The sequence below is a fragment of the Nesoenas mayeri genome (genome assembly GCF_963082525.1).
Source record: "Nesoenas mayeri genome assembly, chromosome: 6".
NCBI lineage: Eukaryota > Metazoa > Chordata > Aves > Columbiformes > Columbidae > Nesoenas > Nesoenas mayeri.
In genome coordinates, this window is record NC_137545.1 from 16,409,786 (window position 1) to 16,433,282 (window position 23,497).

A 23,497-nucleotide genomic window follows, 5' to 3' on the forward strand; every position below is an offset into this window, starting at 1 on the left:
AAAATTTTAATTTATTCATGCAAATCTTCTAACTGCATCTCATGTCCGCAGTGATTTCCCTAAGTTGGAACTAGCTTTGCCCCCAACAAGGACTTGTGTTAGGAAAACAGAAGAACGCACTATAATTACTGTTTTGCTTCTGCTTGGTTTGCTTCAGCTTTTCCGTTTGTATTTCCAAAGTTGAGAAAAATCCCTTGATAATTGCCTCTTCTCTAAGATCTTTTCACTGTGGCAGTTGTCACACACACTGAGAATTTTCCATTTTAATATTCTGGTCTATTAGCTGCTAAGAGCACAGATAAGATAACGAGAAATGAAAGTCCTCTTTTTAAGCATTTTTGTTTTGAAAATGACAACTTTAAATGTATTACTCTATTTAGGAAGAAAAATCTGAGTGGATGGCATGATGGGTAATGATATGTAAATGACCATTCATGTGTGAAAATCAGGGCCACAGTTGAATGTATTAAGCAATGACTGATATAATCATTATTTTGGATTTTGCATCTGAAGAGGGGGGGATTGCATACATTGAGTGAATTGCATATTTAAATAAAACATTCATGTGTGTGCAGAATAAAGAATGTTTTCAACATTTTTGTGTTAAGTATCCTAGTGGTATGCTGTTTGGACTTAAATAAGGTCAATGTGTTGGGTTTATGTTTTTCGTATTATCTCTGGCTCTCGCTTTGGCCGCTCCTCCCTCTCCCTGTTTGTGCAGGGGTGCCAGGTTTGTAATGTCAACTCTTTTCCGCTCTCTGTAATGCTTTTATCTACAGCTGCCTACAGCTCGCATTGCAGGGAGCGCAGGGAAAGCCAGTCACTGGCATTTTAAATAATATGTAAAAGTTCATCATTGCTGTGATCCCTTTGTCACTCTTTACACTTAAACGCACAGGGAAGTTAATGCTGCAGGTCTGGTGGAGCCCATCGTGGGATGGCACTGGTCCCTGTCACCTCCCATCACAGCTGTGACCAGGGTCATCCCTTAACCAGCAGTTTATTTTCGAAGGGTCGGAGTGGCGGCCGCGGAGTTTGGGTCTGTGGTGCTGGCATCGCAGGTGGGGAAGGTGATGGGCAGCATGAAGGCATCAAAACCTCATACAGATGCTCCATCATCCCCCAGCCCACGCATTGGGGTGCTTGTGCCAAGAAAGGTTGGACCAGACAGAATCACAGAACAGTTTGGGTTGAAAGGGACCTTCAAAGCTCATCCAGTCCAACCCTTGCCACGAACAGCGACATCTTCACCCAGACCAGGTTGCTCAGAGCTCAGCCTGACCTTGGATGATGATCTTTGGTGTTCCCTTCCAACCTTGTAGTGATTCTATGATTCTGCTGTTTGGAGTAGTGCCACCTAAGCATAAACTACAGATGCTTTATTCTGGGGACCAGGGGAAGGCTGGCTGAAGCTGAACCCAAAAAATGAGGACAGTGTCCCTGGGGGTTGTTGTCCGGGAGGTGACACTATAACTCACTTCTTTGCTTCCCAGCCAGCACACTGCAGCTGTTCGGCTTGTAAGCAGAACTGGTAGTTAAGGCTGAAATAAGAAAAGGACATGGTATCAGTAGACATGTGAGATGGTGATGTTTTCTTGTCTCATTTTGTGTTATGAATTTTAAAGAAAATGCCATTTTGGAATAGGAGAAAAATAAGCTGCTGTTATACAGTACCTACATTAATGAATTCCTTCTATCAAAGGCAGAAAATAGCTGTGTTAGTAAATATAATTAATGCATCTTGAGTTTGGAGATTATGCTAAATGTCCATGATACATTCTCTGTCCCCTTTGGCAGTAGCATATGATCAATTTTGCTACTTTGTCCTTACCTAATTATTGCTGTCGCTAATGAAGGGAAGTCGAGAAAAACATGTCTTAGTAGGTTAATAAGCCATTCAGAAAATTATATTAGCATGATCAATCCTTAATGATTATGGTTTCTCTTAATATTACATCACCTGAGAGATGTTTTTTGTGGGAAATGGGAGGGGAAGAAGATATCATTTTGCAGCTATTCTCCCAGGTGTGCTTAGTTGGTTTTTGGAGAGAAAAGCAGTCAAACTTTGGCTCAGGAGTTCTGAGTGCTCTTGCAAATGTTGATTTACCTAGCAGCGCTGGTTTATTTTATTGTCCAAGCGTCTGGAAGAGCAGCAAGTACGGGAGGTTTTCTACCTTCCCTCTTTCCATGGATATATTTAATATTGACTTTCACTTGAGCTGATCGTGTGCAGGTTCTGTGTTGCTTTTTGCAAGTTTTTGTGAATAAACTGGCAGTCTTGGATCAATCTGAGCAGCTTCAAACTGGCTTTTCCCCCTTCCTCTCTCTATGGTGATGCACCTTCATTTACAATTTCATATCTGCTTTAGCACCTGTCAGGATTTCTTTTGTTTGGTTGGTTTTTTGTCTCATTGAGGCTTCTTCAGGTACCTGTGTATGGCAGTACTGTGGCATACCCAGGACATGTTCGTTTTGATGAAAGCATTTATCTTAGAGCCTGTCCAAGACATAAAACTGAATAGCAGAGGGCAATGATCCTCAAACACCAGACTTTTTTTAATTATTATTATTTTTATTTAAAGATTTTCCCCAAATTAGACTGAATCACAATCCTCCCTTTTAATTTGTTAATTACACTTCTGCAATGGTAATGCAATCAGTGAATATAGCTAAAGTGTTTGTGTGTGGGAATCAATATTAATGAGAAGGAGCATATTTATTTGCAAAGCATAATATGTATTAGCTATTTCCTTTGCATCCATCTACCCGTGTAAGGCAGCTCTAAACTGGACCCACCTAAGCCATGCCTGGGACTCCAGGTTATTTGCTCCCTGTATTCCCTTCTACACTTTCCATACGTGGCAGCTGTGGTACCTTGGCCAGAGCAAACAGCCAAGGCTGTCACAGCCTGCCTGCCCTGAATGACTTCGCAGGTGACAAAACTCTTGAGCGAGCTCATAAAGGTTAATCACGACTAAGTGAGAATGAAATCTGGCATTTTCCTGCTGGGCTTCCAATTTTCTGTATATGCAGTGTATTGAAGCTAAGTGAGATTAAATGTTTAAACCTTTCATGCCATATGGCTCCCCCTATATCATAAACACATCTGTAAAATTATACTCAGAGGGGCAACATTGTGCTGGTGTAAATGGATTGAAATCCACTCTTCTCTGCTGCTCGTCTCAAGGCCGAGTTTGATGGATCACGCTCAACCTGTTTGTCTTGTTAGTGGAGGTCTGGGAGGTTTTTCCCTACACAATCACATAAATTCTGGGTGATAGCACAAAAATAGATTCCTGGTTTATCCACAGACCTGGCCCATGGAGGCTCCTTCTCCTAAATCTTTGCCACCTTTCCAGGAGCGACTGTGCTACTCCTGAACTCCCTTGCCTTTCTGCTCAGGCTGTCAGCAGTGCCATCAGGATTTGTCATGGGTTTTGTACTGTGGACACAACTATTCTACTGCATAAACCAAAGTGTACAATAAGCCAGTAATGATGCTGTTCATGCAGTATCTCAACTTCCCACTAATAATGGATATTAAAAAAAAAAAAAACAAACCTTTTTTTTTTTTTCCCCATTTGTCTTGAAAGGTCATCTTATTACTGGAATTTCCATGCAATTAAGTGATGCAGTGTTTTTTGTTGCTTACTGAAGAAGAGGGTTAGATAAAAGATAGGATCTATGGTGTGTAAATATTTTATCTCCTCCTGCAGGACTTTAAAACTTTGTAGTCTCCCTCATCTTAGCTTCTAGCAAGTTCCTGAGGTGCCCGCACCTCCTGTGCACCCTAAGCATCCATGTCTCAGTTACACATGTGTGTAACCTAAATTAGCACCACGGAAAGGAGTATAACCTGCGAGGGGAGGGTGGAAAGCAGAGTGAGAGAAGAAAACTGCACTCCTCTTGTTGAATTCAGTGAAAGGTAGATAAGAGTAATTTTTACAGTAGAGTCACTTTACACCACCCTGATTATGTAAATGGGACATAAAGCAAATTGGACTTTTACTGGCTCTGACACTCCCTTCCATTGCCGGAGTGATTTACAGAAGCCTTAGTGTAAATTAGAACTGGGACCAGTGTCTGTGCTCTGCACTTTAGGATTTAAAACCAGTCATTTCCCAAGATAATTGTGGTGCAGTCAAGACTAGGAGAAGCTTCCTAAAATTGGTTAATACCCAGATTTGGGTTTCTTCAGTGGCTTAAATGGAGTGGTGTATTATCTTCTCTATAGTCTGCCTAAAAGATAGATTTGATGTCTGCGAGCAAAGACATGAAATTGCTATAGGCTTCCACTCTTATAGCCTGCCACCTATTTGATTTATGTGATAAGTGATCTCAGATGACCCTCCAAGGCACTGAACCATTAGAGAGTTATGCTGCACAGAGATAAGAAATCTTCAGAGATACCTAAATCTTCTTTTACCACTGGGAGTTTCATCTGTTCTGGAATAAAGAACATTTTTATGTATGATGTTGCTATCTTGCTAGCCATACTAATATTCAAAAGGATACACAGACTTAAATCAATAGCAAAGTGACAAAGACCTTAAAACTGAAGTAGTCACCAAGTGGATGCTAGACAGCTCTTTTAGGTTTTATCTTTGTTCCTTTCATTCTGTTCCTTGAAAGATGAGTAGCTGTAAGCGTTCACATTCGAGTTGTCTGTTAATCTTTCCACCAGGTAGGAAGCTGGCAAAAACACCCTTTCAGTGCAGAAAGCCCTGGAAAGTTGCATAGCCCATTTGGGACTTCCCTACTGTATGCCTTGTAAAACCACGGATTGGATCCTTACTTATTTTTGTCACTGAATTTGGTGATCCAAGTTCCTCTCTGCCTAGAGTGAATAAAAGCACTAGGACCTCAGGTGGGATGTTAATTCTTGATAGAGGTCAGGGAAAGCACAGATGGGTAATTTATGTGGTTTACATCCAAGTGTAGCATCTTCCCCTGCAAAGGAAGGTGCTGCTAACTCGTATTCCTCCATCTGAACCTCTGACAATAAGAAAAATTTTACGATACTGGGTACTTTCCTGGAGTGCAGCTGTGGCCAGGCAAGCCAGCCTGAGGGAGGAATCAGCCACCATTGGTTTTTTCTTTCTCCTTGATCCTGAAAAATCTCTGGTCCTTGCAATTAGGACTACAGTAATCTTCTTCCAGGCCCTTTAATAATCACCTTGATTGGTGACCCGTCAGGTTGCATCCATCGGGCTGTGGGCATGTCCACTTGGTGGTTTTGTTTGTACTGTTGGGCATATTGAAATACAAGAGAGGAGGGACTGATGCCACAAAAGCTTTGGCAGCATCACAGGCATGTTTTTGCAACAAGCTGTATCTATTCCTTGAAAAATCCTCCTGCAAGGAAGTGATTTCTCTTTAAAATTAAATTAACGCAAGGCAGAGACGAATAGTCCCCATGTGCTATTTGGCTTTTTACTCAAAGCTGTTTATGAGGGGAAGCTCTTGGCAAAATTAAATGAACCTCCTTTTCCTCAAGCTGGCAAATACTGTCGGTGCTGGTCATCGTACACCTTCATAAATCTGCGATGTTGGCATCCCACACACACCAGGCAAGCATCAAATTTTGTAGGGGGACTGCACAAGGGTGCAATAATCACAGCTGTTTCATGTCAGCATTCGCAAAGCTTACAATGGAGTTTTATTCAATGAGCCGTTCCTTTTGAAATGCCATTAGAGATATTTGCTGGGAGAAACTGGCCTCGACTAATCGTATTTAATTTTTTATCTAATGCACTGTGGGAGCACCAGGGATATGCGTGAGACGGAAGCAAGCAAATGGTGTTTATTTAGAGCAAATGAACTTTGAGTAAGAACTGAATCTGTTCCCTTCTGGCCATGGTTGGAGAACTACAGGCAAGTCCCTATAGAGGTCTGTGGGGTGTCATGTCCTGACTTTAGAGCTGGGTGCTCTTGGAGACCTTCAGGAGAGAAGTGCCATCTGATAGATGCAGAGGAGCATGTTCCAGTGAAACCAAAGCCATCCCATCCCATCCACTTTTAGCCACGATAAATGAGGTTCAGAGGGCGTGAAGGCTCCCCAGCTCACCAGGGGAGGCCTCCAAGCCTGGATGACAGCTCGAGAAGGCTTTGAAGACTTGTAAGGTGTTAAGCTGTGCAAAGTGAGAAGCCCATATCCTTCCTCATGGCAGTAGAACCTCATCTGCAAGGCTGCCGGAGCTTCCCCAGGTGAAAAATTATGGGCGGTGGGAAAAGGGAAGAAGCCACAAGAGAATAGGAAGGAAAGTGTTACAGAAAGCAAGACAGGAGGTAAAAAATAAAGCCAGACCTAGAGAGAGCAGCCACGCTTAGTAATAATGTGAAATGATTTTCATAGTAGTTATTTACTGAACTCAGGGCACTTCCCAGATGCTGTTTTCTTGCGCTCATTAGCCTGTATCCAGGGCAGAATCGGAGCCTTCCGCACAAGGGTCTTGCATAAGAGTGAGCTGTTTCAGAAGCACTTCTTTCCTGTCCAGCATAAACTCAGCATTGCACAGGACTGAAAAATTACATGTCAGCCCTACAAAAATAATTAGTTTTTAAAAATTATAAACTTGATAGTTTCTGGTATTTATTATACCCACAAGCTTTTTCTCCACAGCCCTAAGGCTTAGACATACCTTTTAAAGCAAATATATATGGAAACTAAGATCCTTTTGCATTGAAATAATCCACCAGCTGTGATTTAAAGAAAAAAAATGTAACCTGAGAGTCACAGTAGAAATATGAGAGCTGGAAAACACTGCAAATTGAGTCTGGCATCAAAGCAGTGCCAGGCTGTATCTACATGGTCTTTAGCGAGAAGATAAGAGCACATTTTATCAGCAATCTGAGCTGGCTGGGTACATCTAGTTCCTCTCTGAAAACCCTGTTAGGTATTTGCATCATGCTGAAGTCATCCCGTTAACCTTTTCCAGGACAGGCTGGCAATGCAGAGGTACCTGAGATAGGACATGTAGTGATATAAGTACTGAGAAAGGTTGTTTTGGTTCCTGGGCTCGGGTATGGCACAACCCTGACACTGTTGAAATAACCTGCCCATCAATAGACAAGTGGTGGCTTCAAGGACTTGATCTTGGAGAAAGTTAGTATGAAGAAGCATATTTCATGTCTCCTTAAGAAGTTCTGAGTGGTATCCTAAGCTGGGTAGAGACACTGTTTTCTTGTGCAATAAGTAATTTCCCCAATGTGTTTGCATGTGTGAGGGAGAGTAATTCTGTATTTATTGAGATGGAGCCACAGCAGGAGTAAAGCAGAAAAAGGCATGTCAGAGTTGGGATTTATTACCAATACAGTAGTGCCATTTTCTTTTCATTTTGACCATAATGCTGTCCTGAGCCTCTGCCAGACTTCAAGAGCAGAGTCATTCATGAGTCGACCCCCTGCTTTGCACCCTTCATTTTTCTCACTTTGCAGGTTTTGACTGAGCTAGTGCTTTCAGGGAAAAAAAATTTAAAAAGGCATTGATTAGTATGAAGTGGCTTGCAGCATCTGGGCTTTTATTCGTTGAGTTTGTGAGGTGTTTTTAGCCATTTGGTAGAGGTGGAGGTAGTGTTTGTTCTAACACATTTAGTAAATTCTGCTGGCTTCTCTGCCCGGGTTTCTCAGTGCCTTCTGGCTTTGTCTGATCCCCTTGTTATTGGCCCAGAGCAGTCCTGGTAGGACTGAAGCATCTGGCCAGGTCACCTCAGCTGCTCTGAAGAGTATTCTCCACATTTTAATTTGCACCTTGTCTTTCACTCAAAAAAAAAAAAAAAAATAGCCATCAACCCTTATCTCCACATGATTTTTGTTATTACCTCGATTTTATAGCTAAAAACAAGTGGATATCCTGTTAGGATGAACTAGGGCAAGCTTTGTTTCATCTTCTTCAAAGATGTCCCACCACAAGAAGTCAGAATTGGGGATAGCGATGAGCATGCATCCAATGACAACAATCAAAGGAAAGCTTCAGAATACAAAAAAAAAAAAATCAGAAGAAATCTTTATAATCATATTTCTGTACACTCAAGTCTGTGGTGATGATGCTTTATGCTGTTTCTTTGTTGTATTCTGTGGTGTAGTTAAAATATATCGAATGAGGATTATGAGGATAGTGTTAGTGATGCTACAAAGCCACATGAAAACTGAACTGAGGCTCTCTGGAGTTTTTCCTGTTGCCTTCAGAGGCGTGTTAGCGAAGAGAGGTTGAGAGATGTGTGTTTAGCTGATGCTGCCACCTAATTCTTTCTCCCTCATGGCTCACCAGCTCCTCTTTCCACTTCTATTTACACCTCACAGTATGGTCCATCAGGTGAGGTATGTGCAAGTCACTTGGGAGATAGGTGACACTTTATACCTACAGAAGAGTCTTGACACAGAGATTGAAGTGCAAAGAGAAAGTAGAGCTGTCTACATCCAGGAGCACAGTTTGGGGCTTTTAGATTTCTTCTAATATTACAGGAGATAAGCACAGAATCAGACCAATCTGATGATACTTTCAGTCTGTTTTTTCAGCTATGGAAACAAAGTGAAATATCTCCAAAATGGTTTCTCTCTTGTGGGACTTGCAAGCAATACAGATATTCTTGAAATCACAACTATCTGATCTGAGTGCAGTGAGAACACCAGAAAAGGACCAAATGATTAAAACAGAAGCTGTTGTGGTTACCACAGTCCATTGATTCTGTAAATTGTGTGTGTGGTGCCTTCCCAGCTGAAGAATTTGTATTGCCTAGGAGATTGAGATAGTCTCCAAAGTGACTTTCGGATAATGTTAGTGACCTTCTAACTCGTGTTAGCACATTTCCTTCAACTCTGGAAGTTGCTAATCTTGCTAATACAAATAGCAACCTGCAGCTTAACATTTCTCGGTTGTGTGAGTCATAAGCGGTGGGTTTCAGCAATTAGCCTCCCTGGAGCCCTACAATGTTCATACAGGGTCTTGGTGTTAAACATCAATAGTATGAGAACTACATAACGTACATGAGGAAAAGATAATCCTACTCCTTTTATTTTTAGAAGAGGAATCTGGAAACTAGATTGTTTTTACTAATATTTTTTTTCAGTTGAGATACGAAAGCAAGTGCAAATCAGCAAGCGCAGCGAGATTAAAAAAAAAGTCACCTTAGAAAATGAGCATCCACTAGTCCTCAAGCTAAAAGGCAGCCGGAAATATTGGGAAAATAACTCTTTCTAGGATGCCCAGATTTATCAAAGCACTTATCTACACAGCATGGAGAAAGCAAGCCCCTGCATGTGTCAGTCTGGGGTATGTAGGTTTGTGTAAGGGAGAAAAAACACATCTTAAGGAAATGTAAGGAATAATTTGTCTGTGGTTACTGACAACAGAAGAAGAGAGAGATAAACAGCTGTCTTTTTTTAATCAAAGCCGCTGCGTGCTCAGACATTTAATGACAATGTGCACATTGATTATGGAGTGCTGGGTGCAGAGCTTCTTCGGAAAAATATGAAGGAGTGAACTATTATTTTCTAGTAAAAATTAAGAACTGCTTTGTGCCTTAATGTGGATGTTCCTCTCTAAATGACTTAGTTCTCTTCAGAATGCTTGATCTTGCAAATGCCTCCATTTAATGAGTTAAGTAGTTGTTTTATTCAGCTTGTGATGTGGAACTGTGTGTAGTCCCTGGTCAAACCACACATGCTGGACAGTTATAAATAGAAATATTACAAGGAGAAAAAACAATAGGGTGTATGGTTTTAATTAAAAGGAAATATAGGGAAAGTGATTTGCAGAATAAGGAAAAAGATATAGCTCTTTTCCATAAAATTATGTTTTCACTTTCCTGAACTAGGGCAATTGTTAAATTCCTGGTGAGGAGTGTTCAGCTGTCATAAGTAGTCTTCTGCCCAGAGGTCCCATTGTACTTTATATACAGTCATTCATTACAGCTCCCAAAGTATCTGTTCAATATTCTGTTTCCCCTTCACAGATGGTGAAACTGTGGCACAGCAAAGCAGCATGACTCGATAAATCCAGATCATGTGCCCTGTCTAACATCTTAAACACTGGAAATTCCCAGCCAAGATTTGCTGACAAAGTTATCTCCTTGGGAAAAAAGATTTCTGGATTTAAAATATAGATGAAACCCAGTGAAAGAGCCAGGCCTGGGTGCAGCTGCAGAGAGTTTGGGAGGAGCTGTATGGCAACCTGAGCCTCCCAGTGCTGTTTGGTCAGGATCACACACACACGGCACATGGCAATGCTAATGGTGTGAGGATGTGGCCCTTGAACACCCTGTCCAGCTTTGTATGGTCGCTTTTATAAAATAAGTGCCTAAAGAGTTCCTCAGTCATTTAAGGAAACAGAAATACCACAGCTCAGACTCTCCCCACAAGACCTGACAATGCAGTAGAACAGAAATCCAGACAATGATTTCTGAGTTTCCCCTTTGGATTTTTTTTGTGCATAAACTTTGTGGATATTAAGGTAAACAAAGTTCCGCAAATAGGGTGAATGCCTCAGAATGCTCATCATAGTTGTTTTGGTTTTGTTTGTTTTGTTTTCATTTTAATATAGTCTAAATTCAAGCCAGACTGAGATAAGAAATTGCTTTGGCATAGCTCATACCTGAACATTACAACTCTGACTATATTAGGCCTCAGGAAAAAGCTTCTGAGACAAACCATCTACCTTAGATATTTCTGTGGTCCATATCACTGTGGTATGTAACCATATCATGATCTTTAATAAACTCATCTCCATATTCTTTGTTGATAGAAAGTCATATTACTCCCATGTTACACAGTGGGAAGCAGGACAGAGGTTAAATAACTTGTCTAGAGTAAGAAAGCAGGCATTGGGTCACACTTTTAGGGGCAAAAGCCCTTTCTCCTCCAACAGCGTTGTGAAAGCTTGAGACTCTTCTTTCTGGTGTAAATAACAAAAGCAGCATCTTTAAAGTCGGAGCACTCCAACCCAAGAACCTTCAGTAACAGCCAGGTTCACGGGGTCTTGTGCAGCAGATGCACGACATCAGGGTGAGGCCGTGTCCCATCAGGGTGTCACTGGGGCTCCCCACATGCTTCAGCATGTCCACCAGCCTTTGTAGGCCAGACCCAACTGTGCAGTAAAGCCTACACCAAAGTCCTGACTCCGGATGAAAGGATGACACTGCAGAGGCTGGTTAGGCAGATGACATTGGGTTGGCTTAATTATTCTGTATCCAGCAGAAGGGATATCTTTAGGTACTGTGTCTTGCTAGAAAGCAGCACCTTTTGAAAGATATGAAAAGATGCTTATATACTTTAGTATAAATGTAGATGGTGTTACTTTTAGATATTTTAACAAACCCTCTTCTTGATGCCTACCTTAGCAGTCTCTTCCTGTACTCAGCCATCAACATTTTTTCACAGTCCTCTTACACCTGTATTTTTATTTTCCCCCCAGTCCCCTCATGTTTTTGACTTAAGGGCCACTTACAAACCTCACACAACTGCAGACAAGGGTGTTGACTTTCCCGGGTTTCAAATTTAACCTATACTGGAGATCATCCCCTCCTCTGGACAGCACTAAATCTTTCCTGCCAGAGATAACTAGTCCTTGGAGCCCATAGCTGTACATCTGAAAAGAAAAATGTTTTGCCTCTGGAATGGATTAGATTGCACCACACGGCAGGTAATTTCAAAACATTTTCGAGGAAAACATCCCTTTGGGTCTGTCACAAGGTCAGCACTGGCAAAGGACACAAGGCAGAGTGTGATGCTGTCGATGCACCTCCAGGATTTCCAAGTAGTGAGGCTGGGGGACACACAACCTGCCTGGGCTGCAGCTTGAAGGGCTCATTGTTTAATTGGAAAAGGAAGAGGAAGGGTCTTTCTCCCTTTTAACTCCATAATTCAGGGGATTTATCACACAACATGGAAAACTAAAGAAGGGGAGATTCAGGCAAGACACGAGCAAGAAATTTTTGCCCCTGAGGGTGGTGAGACCCTGGCCCAGGTTGCCCAGAGAGGTGGTGGATGAACCATCCCTGGAGACATCCCAGGCCAGGCTGGACGGGGCTCTGAGCAACCTGAGCTGGCTGAAGTTGTCCCTGCTCATGGCAGGGGTTGGACTGGATGAGCTTGGAAGGTCCCTTCAACCCAATCTGTTTGATAATTCTCTGTGTTGGCCCATGCAGAAGTCCCGTCTGTTGGCCGGGCATCAGCTTGGTGAGCAGCGTGTTCAGCAGACGTGGTGAATCGATTTTTCTAGAGAGAGAGAGAAGTGCTTTGCTACGGTGCTGTCTTTACTAATGTATATTCTTCTGCTTTCCATCAAACAGTCAATGAAGGCTCAGGTGAAACCAATCAAAAAGAGACATCGACCTGTGACATTTGCCAGTTTGGGGCAGAGTGTGATGAAGATGCAGAGGATGTTTGGTATGGTAATTTGGTCTACTCTTCTATTTTAATGAATGTTTTATTATTTAAAGTACCGTGGTATAGAAAGCATTAAAAATATTAGATATTAAATTTTCTGCACCCAGAGATTCATCACATAGTGATTGAGGTGATTATTGCTCTGAAAAAAAATGTATGAAACAGTCTGGTTTATAATTTTGGAACATGCACAATTTAGGCAAAGTCTAGAAACACAGTTACCCATTTTGTTGCTGTTATAACTTATGTTATTCCATCTGGGGTTTTATAGCTTTGTACTTTGTTAAAAATGGAGTTGGGAAAAACAATTGACCTAAAGCTTTTCCGGTTAAAAAGTATCATTAGTATTATCATCATGCTAAATCATGTGTGACATTAGAAATGCTGGGAAAGCTGTCTTGGTTTTTCCTAGTTGCTGGAGTTGAAGGGCCTAACTCGCAAGTGAAATAATGAAATAATTAGTGTACATTTAGACATTTTCTCAATTGAAATAGTTTCATTTTTAAAAAGAAATTTTGAAAGTATTCATTATTATTATTATTATTATTATTATTATTATTATTATTATTATTATTATTATTGTAAACCTTGACCACATAAGCTGAAGTGAAATAATTCTGTCTACTCAGATTTTTTTTTGTCATTGTGCCTAGAAACTACGTGAACATATATTAAGTCAATTTTAAGCTAATTTTGTTTCGATTTTGGAACAACCAATAGATAAAATAGCTGCTATTTAGAGCTGTATTTCTAGCACTGCCTTAATGCCAAGCCTCATATTTCTATCTAAGTAATTAATACAAATTTAGAGAAACAACAAAATATGGCGCAAACATTAGAGCTGTTATCTGGATGATGCTCCAGAAGCTATGGGCTGTTGGTAGGTAAAGGATGGACACAGAGACTGGGCAGTGAAGTGTCATTACAGCAATATTGCCCAAACTTGAACTTGGATGGTAGGAATGGAGCAAAAAAATAAGACAATGGATGAAGGAAGGAAGGAATGAATGAACATGATAATTGATCCCAATATTGGGCAGCTGTCCTCATCCAGGAAAGGCATCCATGCACTGGTCAAGTATGAAATTACAAATATTTCTTTTGTTCAGTGAAGCAGCTTAGGAATATGGTCATGTATTTGTGGTTGTTTTGGTCTTGCCAGGCTTTTAATAACCTGTGGTCCTTGTCTTTAAAAACCACCAAGTAAACAAACCACAGAGGCCTTGCTCTGGCTCCAGTCATCAAAAGAACTTGTGATTTTGAAAAACAGGAGCAAGATGCATCATGGTCATAGGTTTGTAATAACATAATGAGATTTGTGTGGAAGAAATTGCTTGATTTTGATTTTGCTTAAGGAAATTAGCCTAGGTGCCAAGATTTTCATTGTCTCCTTGACCAGTTGTCCTTGAGAGTTTTGGTGGTGCAGTATAGCAACAAAACCATGGTAAAATTAATATATCAAAATTCACAGTCTAGTGCTTGTGTTTTCATAATTAAGTGCACTTCCAAATTGGAAGGCAGGAGAAGAGAGGGGCAAGGAATAAAATTAGCTACAAGATAACATTATTAATCATAAGCACTGAGTAGCGGTGTTGATTTTTTTTTTCCAGAAATAGCTCGATAAAATTGCCTGATCCAACTTACCCCAGTAATGTTCCCACTGCAGCTTTTTCACTATCTAATTCCTCCCCTTTGAAACAACTTGACTTACCCAAAGCAGCATACAGACTGCGGGAGCTGAAGGTCTCAATCGTTATTGACAGGCAGTCTTTCTGCCGGGGAAGATGCAGGGAAGGGCATTTACTGAGAAGATGCCACCAGCCAAACTGTTAAAAGGCAGGAAAGCAGATTTCCAACCACAAGTACAAAACCCGTGTAAAGCCTGTTAAAGGTCTGCTTTGAAGTACACAACTTCACATGCCATAACAGAGCCCTGTTTTCCTGTCCCTACTCCCTGATTAGTCTTGGTTAAATGTCTTTCTAAAAAATGAGCCTTCTGGGTGTTAGCTCTTTGTTATTCTGATTTCTAGAATAAAAGAGGACTATGTATGGGGCGCATAGATCCTTCTTTCAAATGTACATTAATTGAATTTCCATGTTTGGCACCAGATAGACATATTCCCCCACTCTCCCTGCCAAGATCTGGTGTGCTGAAAATGTCCTTAGATTAAGTGGGAAAAGAAATTTCAGCTTATTATTTGATTGCTGGTTTTTTTCTGAGGATCAAATTTCGGATGTAAGTAGGGCTCCTTTAGCTACCTCACCTGACTGATGAGCTTTGTAAAATCTAAATGGGGTCAGTGGGTCCTCGCAGCCCTGGGACCTGTGGTCACAGGGTGACACTGGCATTGTCCCCTATCAGTCAGCAACGGTTTGAGGCTGTGGGGTCGGTGCCTGATCCATCCCAGGTAAGAGGGATGCGAGCTGGTAGCAGAGCCAGAGCACAGAGAGCTGGAGATACAAGGCTGGCTGCTTGCCTAATATTTCTAGGGTGCCAGAGCAGATCAGAGAAGAGAGCACAGGTGTGATGGCAGATGTGGTTGGGCTGCTGATGATTTAAAGCGACAATTAACATTATTCTGCATTGCCACAGTTTTATTCTGCAATCCCTTATCTCTGGTTTAAGTCTTTTTTTTTTTTTTTTTTTGGTCATTCATTGCCAGTTGTCACTCAGCTAAATTGTGCTATTGTACAGTATTACCATTATTTTTAAATCTCTTTTATTTGCGTAAAACCAATCTATTAATGGCTGGCCTCCTAGGGTTCTGATGGGGGTTTGGCACATAGAAAACTACTTGAAGGGGTAAGATATGTGTTTGAACATTCTCTGGAAAGTGCAAAGTAAAAGCAGAAAAGAACACACTGTAATAACAGGTTTTCTGCAACATGGTAAAGCACATATGTATTATTATCCTATTCTGTAGTCTAATATCACAAGAGTGAATGCAGTTTGGCATTCCATTAGTGAATCTCTTTCTCTAGGTTAAAAACAAAGACTGTTCCGTTGAAAGTCTTTAACATCTTGCTTCTTTAATATGTGAAAGCTTCTTGTCACTAAGAGGATCGTGCATTACTGGCATTATTCCCACCTTTAATGCATTTTGCACCAGTGGGCTTCATGAATATTTAAAGCAGGGCAGTGGCTATGCTCTTTAGCACTGGATTGCAATCTATTGGTAAATCAGACATTTGGTGTTGCTTACTTTGGGTTTTATTTTCTGAGCTGGCTAAGGAATAATTGATTTTGCAAGGCAGGGCTACTCAACATAGCACTCCGAGAGATAGACTTAAAAGGAAATGAAGAATGAAGCGTAACATTCTGAACCGTGGTGTATTTCTAAGATCTTCCAAAAAGCATCTATGAAATACTCACTGTATATAAATAGTACTCAATAAATTGAGTGCCTACTGATCTGCTAAAGTGGCTTAGTGTCAGTGCAGAACAATGTCAGAAACCTGGGTTCCCATATTAATCTCCTACTTATGGACCACTGAGGAAATAAGAGCACTCTCTACACTGGGCAAGCCATGATTTGAATGGATGCTGGGCAATGATTTCAGAGGCCCGTGATGAGTCCAGATAAGTGGAAGGAGATAAATAATAGGAAAAACCCTTCTGTTGAATTTCCTGTTGGAAAATTCTGGGAAGAGAGGACAGGAGTATTTTCTTAATACAAGATTAAAGCCTGCAAACCTCTGACTCGTAGAGTTAATCAAAATCAAAATGATGAATTGGAGTTAAATATGCATGCTTTGCCTTTGAATTTTAGTATCAGCAGGTCAGCCAGCAGCAGTCTCAAAGTGCAGGATTGCCCAGAACAAGATGAGGAGGCCATCTCCTCAGATCGTTCCTCTGCCTTCCTCTTCCTTCCTCCTGGAGGCTGCAGGTGGAGGAGAGAGGCAGGAGGTGCCTGACCTGGAATGGGCCACTCAAGAGTTTGCACCAGTGATAAAAAGGGGCATAAATATCCCTGTTGCATCCCACAACAGGGTCCCACACACCCCAAGGACTCCTTCTTGGTTTGGGCGTAGGGGTTTGTGCTGTGGTGTAGTTACCATGCTTGTGGGTAGGCAACTTTCCTCCCTCCTTGTGAACCTGATTCACGCTGGAGTGACCTTTTCCATTTCTCTCAAGTGGACATGGATCCCAGGTGGGCAGGTTCAGCTCAGGAGAAGATCCTGAAGCCATTCTATGGGGGCACTGTGTCCCTGATATGATTATGAGGAGAAGCCTCTTAATTGTGAGGGTCCCAGAGCCCTGGAACAGGCTGCCCAGAGAGGTTGTGGAGTCTCCTCCTCTGGAGACATTCAAGACCTGCCTGGACACCTTCCTATGTGATCTGCTTTGGTTAACCTGCTTTAGCAGGTGGGTTGGACTGGATGATCTCCAGAGGTCACTTCCAACCTCAACCATTCTGTGATGGTCCAAAGCTGGGAGCTTGGAAGAAGACATCTGGGTTGGAATGAAGGATCTCAACATATTCAGTGTGTAGGTCAGTGGGTGAAGGAATGAGCACCGGGCTCTGTTGTTGTGGAGCTGGGTGGTGTTCCCAGGTGAAGTGGTGACATTGAGCCATAAATACAGCAGGTCCCTTGTGTCCTGCACTTCTTTCCACATGACTGGGACAATAAACTCCACATCCCCAGAGCAGACAGTCACACAGACACATAAAACATGTTAAGATGATGAACAGTTTCTGTCCTTTATTTCATATATTCCTGCTAATCACTGATATGTCTGCTTGGGGTAAATGTTCCTATAAGGCAAGTGAACAGTCTGCAACACTTTCGGATGGCGAAACTGCATTCTCATGCAAATAAGTGGCACTGTACATGGGAGATATTTGTGCAAATCATGCAGCTGCCATCAGCAGCAACCCCTGCAATCAGTATTGCTCTTGCAATCAATATTTATCTTTATTATGGTATAGAAAGAAAACATATAAAAGAAAGTAATGATTTTGCAGGCTTCTCAATCCACACAGCAATTAGGTCAGTCAGCTTTGGGTCCCTTCCCCCTTCAATCAGTTGCTTTCAAACAGAGCATCTGCAAACAAGATGCTCTACTACGATGAAGTACTAAAAGGTAGTTTGAAAGCTCACACACGTTGCATGGGTATTGGCTGCTTCGTGTTCAGCCATGTATATAATAACTATGTGTGACCTACTTGTTCCAGATGCAGAAACAATGAGCTGTTTTAACATCTGAAATGTCCTGTGCATTATACGGTAGATATATTGCTGTTTCCTTTTAGAGAAAAAGTAGATTTTCCTTCATGGCTACATATAACACATGGACTTGTGGTTCAAATAAACACAGTAATGGAATCATACAGTTTAAAAACGCAACCCTGCAAAGACTTAAATTTCTGCTTAACTTGAGATCATACCTAAGGCACAAAGTGAAGCTGCTGCTGCATAAATCTTCACGTGGAACTTAGTAGTCACGTCTAATAACAGTTCAGGCATGGGATTGCAGAGGAAAGTCAAGGAACTGCAGGGCCAAATCTCTGCCTTGCATAACAGTGGACAAGTGGCTTACACCCTCCTACAGCCGTGCTGCTTATCTTAGTCACAGCCTAATAACAGAACACTTTCCAGTGCCTGCCCAGAAATTAGCCCAGTTAACTGTAAACATTTCATTTGGTGCATGTTCTGTGGTTAAAAGATTTTGAAATGAAAGCAGCTGACTTCTAGTGCAACCATTGAGCCACCTTATTGAGATAACTGTAGGGATTCTATGCAGTGGGCTAAGAGTCAGCAACACTGTAAAAAATGTGGCCCAAGCAACAAGATTTGAACTGGAAATTGGTCAGGGAAGGATTTGCAATGAAAGGCAAACCATCAGGAACATTAGAAAAAGTGAGATGACACCTACCTGTTCATACATGACATTTTAGTTATTAAACCTGTTCAGAGGAAAGGCCAGGTTGGTGACCTTCACAGGAGGCTGGTCAGCCAGATCTGCTGTCTGGGGCATGAGAGCTGAATAGAAAACCTGGACATGGCCCTTCATTTGGGCTCTGGAAAGAAATGCCATGTGAACTGGCACCAAAGCAGGAAAAGGAGCAAAGTTTTGTTGTTCACAGGACAAACAAGAAAGCTTAAGCAGTTCCAGCTTAGGTCAGAGCTTCAGGCTTACTTGCAACCACTGTCTAGACATCATCTAAGAGTTGGAAAACAAGGTCTCCAGGTGAGCACTGCATGAACACCACAATTCCCATCGGGTTTCTCACTGATGAGCTACTAAGCTATTATAGGACTCAACTTAAAACTGGTCCAGATGAAGAACTGACTTTATGCCCAACCATGGCCAGAGAAAGATCCCCACTGGCTTCTAAAAGACATTAAATTGAGACAAAAATATGTGTTTTTTCTCTTTCTCAGCAACGAGTCTGCAGAAAGAGCAAGGAAAGAGATAGGAACAAGGAGTTAGCTTTATGTTCAGAGGATGTTTCTGCATGAGCGACTTATAATCCAGACTTTTTGAGGAGTATGAAGCAGGAATGAGCACATATTGTATTTCTAAACTGAATGTGCTACTAGAAAGTGCTTGGCTAGAAAGTTAATGCTTGGAAAAATGATGGCTTGTTTGGCCATCTGGTGAAATTGTTGTGCTCTACATATATTTTATTTGGTTTTAGTTAAAAACAGCCATTTTTCCCAGTCAGGTAGGTTTCAAAAAATGGCCTTACCATCTTTGCATCCTTCATCCTGTGCCAAAATAGCCTATTTAATGTTAAAGTGAGACTGATTCTCAACTCCCTTCGGATGGTGGTTTGGAGAATTTGACCTTTTCATCCATTGAGTCAGCTCAATCCTTCAGAGGCTTATGTTCATTTGACAAACTCTTGCCTTTCCGTATTTGCAGGATTTATTTTATTAATAACATTCTAAAAAAAAAATGTTTTAACGTAAGCCAAGATTGTGTGGACTTACTTATACTTCATCGTGTTTTATTACCAATACACTTTGGAACACTCTGGTAAATAATTCAGCCTACACAAAGAAATTGGCTATATTTTCTCTATACATCGAGGAAATCTGTCATGTAAACTGTATTTCACATCTCTAAATGTTCTCAGACAAATGCAGCTGCACATTGTGTTCCATTTGTATCACTCACCCAAGGAGGTCTTTGAGGGACCCCATGTGACACATACATCTCTTATCCAAAACCTGCAATCCCTAATGTTTGGGTTTGTAATAAAAAAAAGATCTTTTGCAATTACAGCAAAACTCGCCGTGTGTCCAGGGGATAATACCCTACACAGTCGTAAAGCCTACAGGCTTTTTTCCTCGTGATCCTCTTTTCAGATGCTGAGCAAAATTTTCTTTTCAGTTTCAGAAGGTGAACTTCCAGCTTATGGAAGTCAGTGAAACTTATTCCACTGACTTCAAGGAAACAAAAGTTCTCTCCTGCTATCATAACCGTGGAGTAGCTTCTCGGTAGCCAGTGGAGCTTTTTGCTGGCAAACGAGAGAACAGGCTCTGTCAGATTGTAAATGCACCGTCATTTACAGAGTGCAAAGGAATAACTTCAAAATTGTGATGATAAAAGCAGAATTTGGCTTACGGACTGCTTCAGTTGCTTCAGAGGAAATATTAATTTGTGAAACGCCAAAAATAACTTCTGAGATTTTGGGGGGCTTTTCTTTTCTTGGTGCTGTGCTTCTGTAGGAGCAAGACACAAATTATTCTGAAATCTAAGGGGAGGAAGGCTTGTCAGACATGTAGAGCTGTCACTTGTCTTAACATTAGTCTGTCAGCACTGGAGTTGGGGAAAAACAAAACAAAACAATAATTTTAAAAGGCGTGATGCAAAATAGCCAAATTTTCCTGTTAGGTTTCCATGGCCAAGATGCCAACCCCTATGTCTGGCATGTGGTGTGTGGCCAGGAGGCATAGAGAGATGGGTGTGCATGGCAGAGAAGGCTGGAGGGATGGACCAGGAAAGGAAGGAGGGGAGGGGGTTTTGGAGACAGACCTGAGGAGTTTTGTGGACAGCCTGTGCCTGGTTCGGAGGCTGAAATGTTCCTCCCAGTGCAGAGCAGATGAATTCAGTATTTATAAGGCGGGAGCCAGCTGGAGGACGTGTTGGGGTGGCAGCTAGGCTGGCATTGAGGTGACGTGGCCGTGGACGGTGCTAACACCAATCTGTGCATGTTCCGAGAGCACACGTGCATGGCTGGGCATTGTGTGAGACACCAGCAGCATCCCTCTCTATTTCCAGCAATTTTCCATGCACAGATCAATGTATGCACATGACATCATGGTAGAGAGCAACCATTTTATGCATCCAGTTTTGCAGTTTTCAGTCCTAGGTAGGAAAATGTAGCAGCCTTCCGAGCGCACACACCTTTATTTGCATTTGAAGGGATGGCTTTGGCAGTCTGATTTGTGCTCTTGCTGTAACATGAGGTGTTGTAAAGATCATTCCTGGCTCCTGATGTGCCATGGGAGGAACACAAAAGGATCCTTTTTGGTTTTGCAAGGTGGCAAAGCCACTGCTGGGCTGTGTATCCCCATGGCTGGGAGAGCCTGGGCTCTCCAGGCTGTATGAGTGCACGTAAGGGATAATATGACAACGCACATCAAATATTAATGTGCATTGACACATAATCGTCTGCGTATATCAGGGCATTACAGCATGAAAGAGCGAGTGCAGAGACCTTGGAGGGCAAAACGCTTTTGGACCTTTTCTTTCAGTTTTCTTTCCTCTTTTCCGTTATTTAAAAATAAGCTTTCCTCCCTCCATGGCCCCCCGTTTAGCCAAAGTCATACCTTAGCAGTAAACCAAGCAGTGCCTTCATGACGGCCTATTTAGTCGCAATAAAAAGACGATTGGCCTAATGCGCAATCAAGAAAGGAGTGACATTTATTGCTTGGGTTTTATGATGCTGTGAACCGAGCAAGATTTGGAGCCTTACAGTGCCTTCAGGGGGCAGGAGATCACCAGCAATGAATTGTATTTATACCTTTTCCAATTTCCTACTAGCATTTTAGCAATAAATAGGCTGTGTTGTTACTGAATTTTATGTAAGTATGTTTATGAAAGCAGGAATGCAACTTTGTAGCTCAGAATTACATGTGTTGGCTAAGTAGATCAGCAGAGAGAATAACTATGTAAAGCACTGGGAGAGCACTTTCCAATTTATTATCAAATGTCTTAATAGAATGCTTCATCTCTTCCATCCCACTTTATGTTAACTATTAAATTAAAACTGCATCCATTGCCGAAGGTCGGAGGCTCCTTCACACAACCATGTTGGAACATCAAGGACACAATTTGTTCACATACCAAATCCATTAAAAATATATCCCACGCATTAAATACAAACCCGAGAAAAACACAGTAGGAATTGAGGCGCAGGGCTGACCTCGGCTGTCTCAGCCCCTGCGAGGTTGCAGGTGTCCTCTCCCCACGGTGTCCCCCTTTCTTGCTCTGGTCCTTTCCCACCTGCAAGTCACAGCTGAAAGCCCGTGTGAAATGTGCCCAGGCATACAGACTTAATTGCAGCCCATTTTGTAATGAAGCTCTCCCCTGTGGAGGAGCAGGGGTGCTCTTGGGCACGCCTGTCCCCAGGGTGCAGTGCTTGTGGCACGTCCCTTTGGGGAGCTGCATCCACTGATCCCTGCCCCAGATCTGTAGAATCACAGAATCACAGAACAGTTTGAGTTGGAAGGACCTTCAGAGCTCATCCAGTGCCACCTCTGCCATGAGCAGGGACATCTTCACCCAGATCAGGTTGCTCAGAGCCCCGTCCAGCCTGACCTGGGATGTCTCCAGGGATGGGGCAGCCACCACCTCTCTGGGCAGCCTGGACCAGTGGTTTATGACCATCTTGTTAGCTTGCTGGCAAGGATGTGTCCTTGAGATTACACATTTCATTCATCTGTTCATCTTCCTTTCCCTGGCAGCAGTACTTTCCCTCGGGGCTTGCTCCCAAAAGCCACTGTGGTCAGCATGAGGCAGCATCCTCAGCCAGTAAAAATACCTAGTTTTGTACAGGAACTTTCATCTACAGACCTGAGTGCTCTGAGGAAAAAAAGGGTCCCTACTGCTCTCTCCTTCTTGCACATGCAGCAGTTTGCTCAGGTCCCAGGCTCATACTCACGGGCTAAGATCTCATCTCACCACTGTGCAAGATGATGTGACGTTATCTCGCCTTATTTCTGTCTGTGCAGGAGGTGGAAGCAATGCCTGAAGGAAAGCCTGGAAGAGTATCCTCCTCAAATTTCGTTAAACAGCTAGCCTAGATTTAGTTTTGTAATTTATGGCATCTTACTGAGCAGGGCAGCCTGGCACACACAGCCCATTCAGATGGTGCTGCCTCAGGCGTGTCTCCTCAGAAGCGGAGGGAGATGGAGGTGTTTGAGGACATAGAGCATCTTCTAGTGAGAAGGAGTCTGATTTTGTATGAGTGGAGGGAGTCTTTACAAGGAAGAATTATTTTACCATGGTTTTCTTCTCACTGGTTTAAGGAAAGTCACTCCTAAGCCTTGCCTTCCCCACTGACAATAGATATCTCACATGCTGCATGGTTTTAGACTGGATATGAGGAAAGATTTCTTCCCAGAAAGGGTTGTCAGGCATTGGAACAGGCTGCCCAGGGGAGTGGTGGAGTCACCATCCCTGGAGGGGTTTAAAAGACTTATAAATGATGTTCTTAGGGACATGGTTTAGTGTTAACATTTGGACTCGATCTTGAGGATGTCTTCCAACCGAAGTGATTCCATGATTCTAGTGTTGGTAACAAAGGCATTACCAGACATTTGTCATTCGTCCCAGTCACTGCCACAATTCTTTGTGAGCAGACTGAGCCTTCCTGGGTGGGAAGGTCTGCACTTGGACCTGCACCTAGATGGTGTCCTGTGGTTCCGACCAACTGCAATATTCCCACTGGTGAAATGCTGGGATGCAGGGGAACAATTCTCCTTATTCTGCTGCCTTCAAGATAGGAGTGAACAGTATCAGCAGGCTGAGGCACACAGTGATAAAGTGTTCGTGAAGGACAGCCTGAAATGTTTACAGAAGGAAACAGTCAGCAAAGCTTTGTTTTAGCACAGACTACAGAGACGTGAAGGACACCGAGTGTAGGCAAACCATAAA

General features: G+C 42.2%; 1 protein-coding gene across 1 annotated transcript in view; it reads left to right on the forward strand.

The window, feature by feature from the left end:
* The window catches only part of TMEFF2 (transmembrane protein with EGF like and two follistatin like domains 2), a gene marked incomplete at both ends in the record, with an annotated part of 125,578 nt that overhangs the window by 60,472 nt on the left and 41,609 nt on the right, over window positions 1–23,497 (forward strand). Inside the window, one exon of the mRNA XM_080347056.1 lies at window positions 12,288–12,384. Coding sequence (XP_080203182.1) covers window positions 12,288–12,384 — 97 coding nt within the window. The remainder of the gene's footprint in view (window positions 1–12,287; window positions 12,385–23,497) is intronic.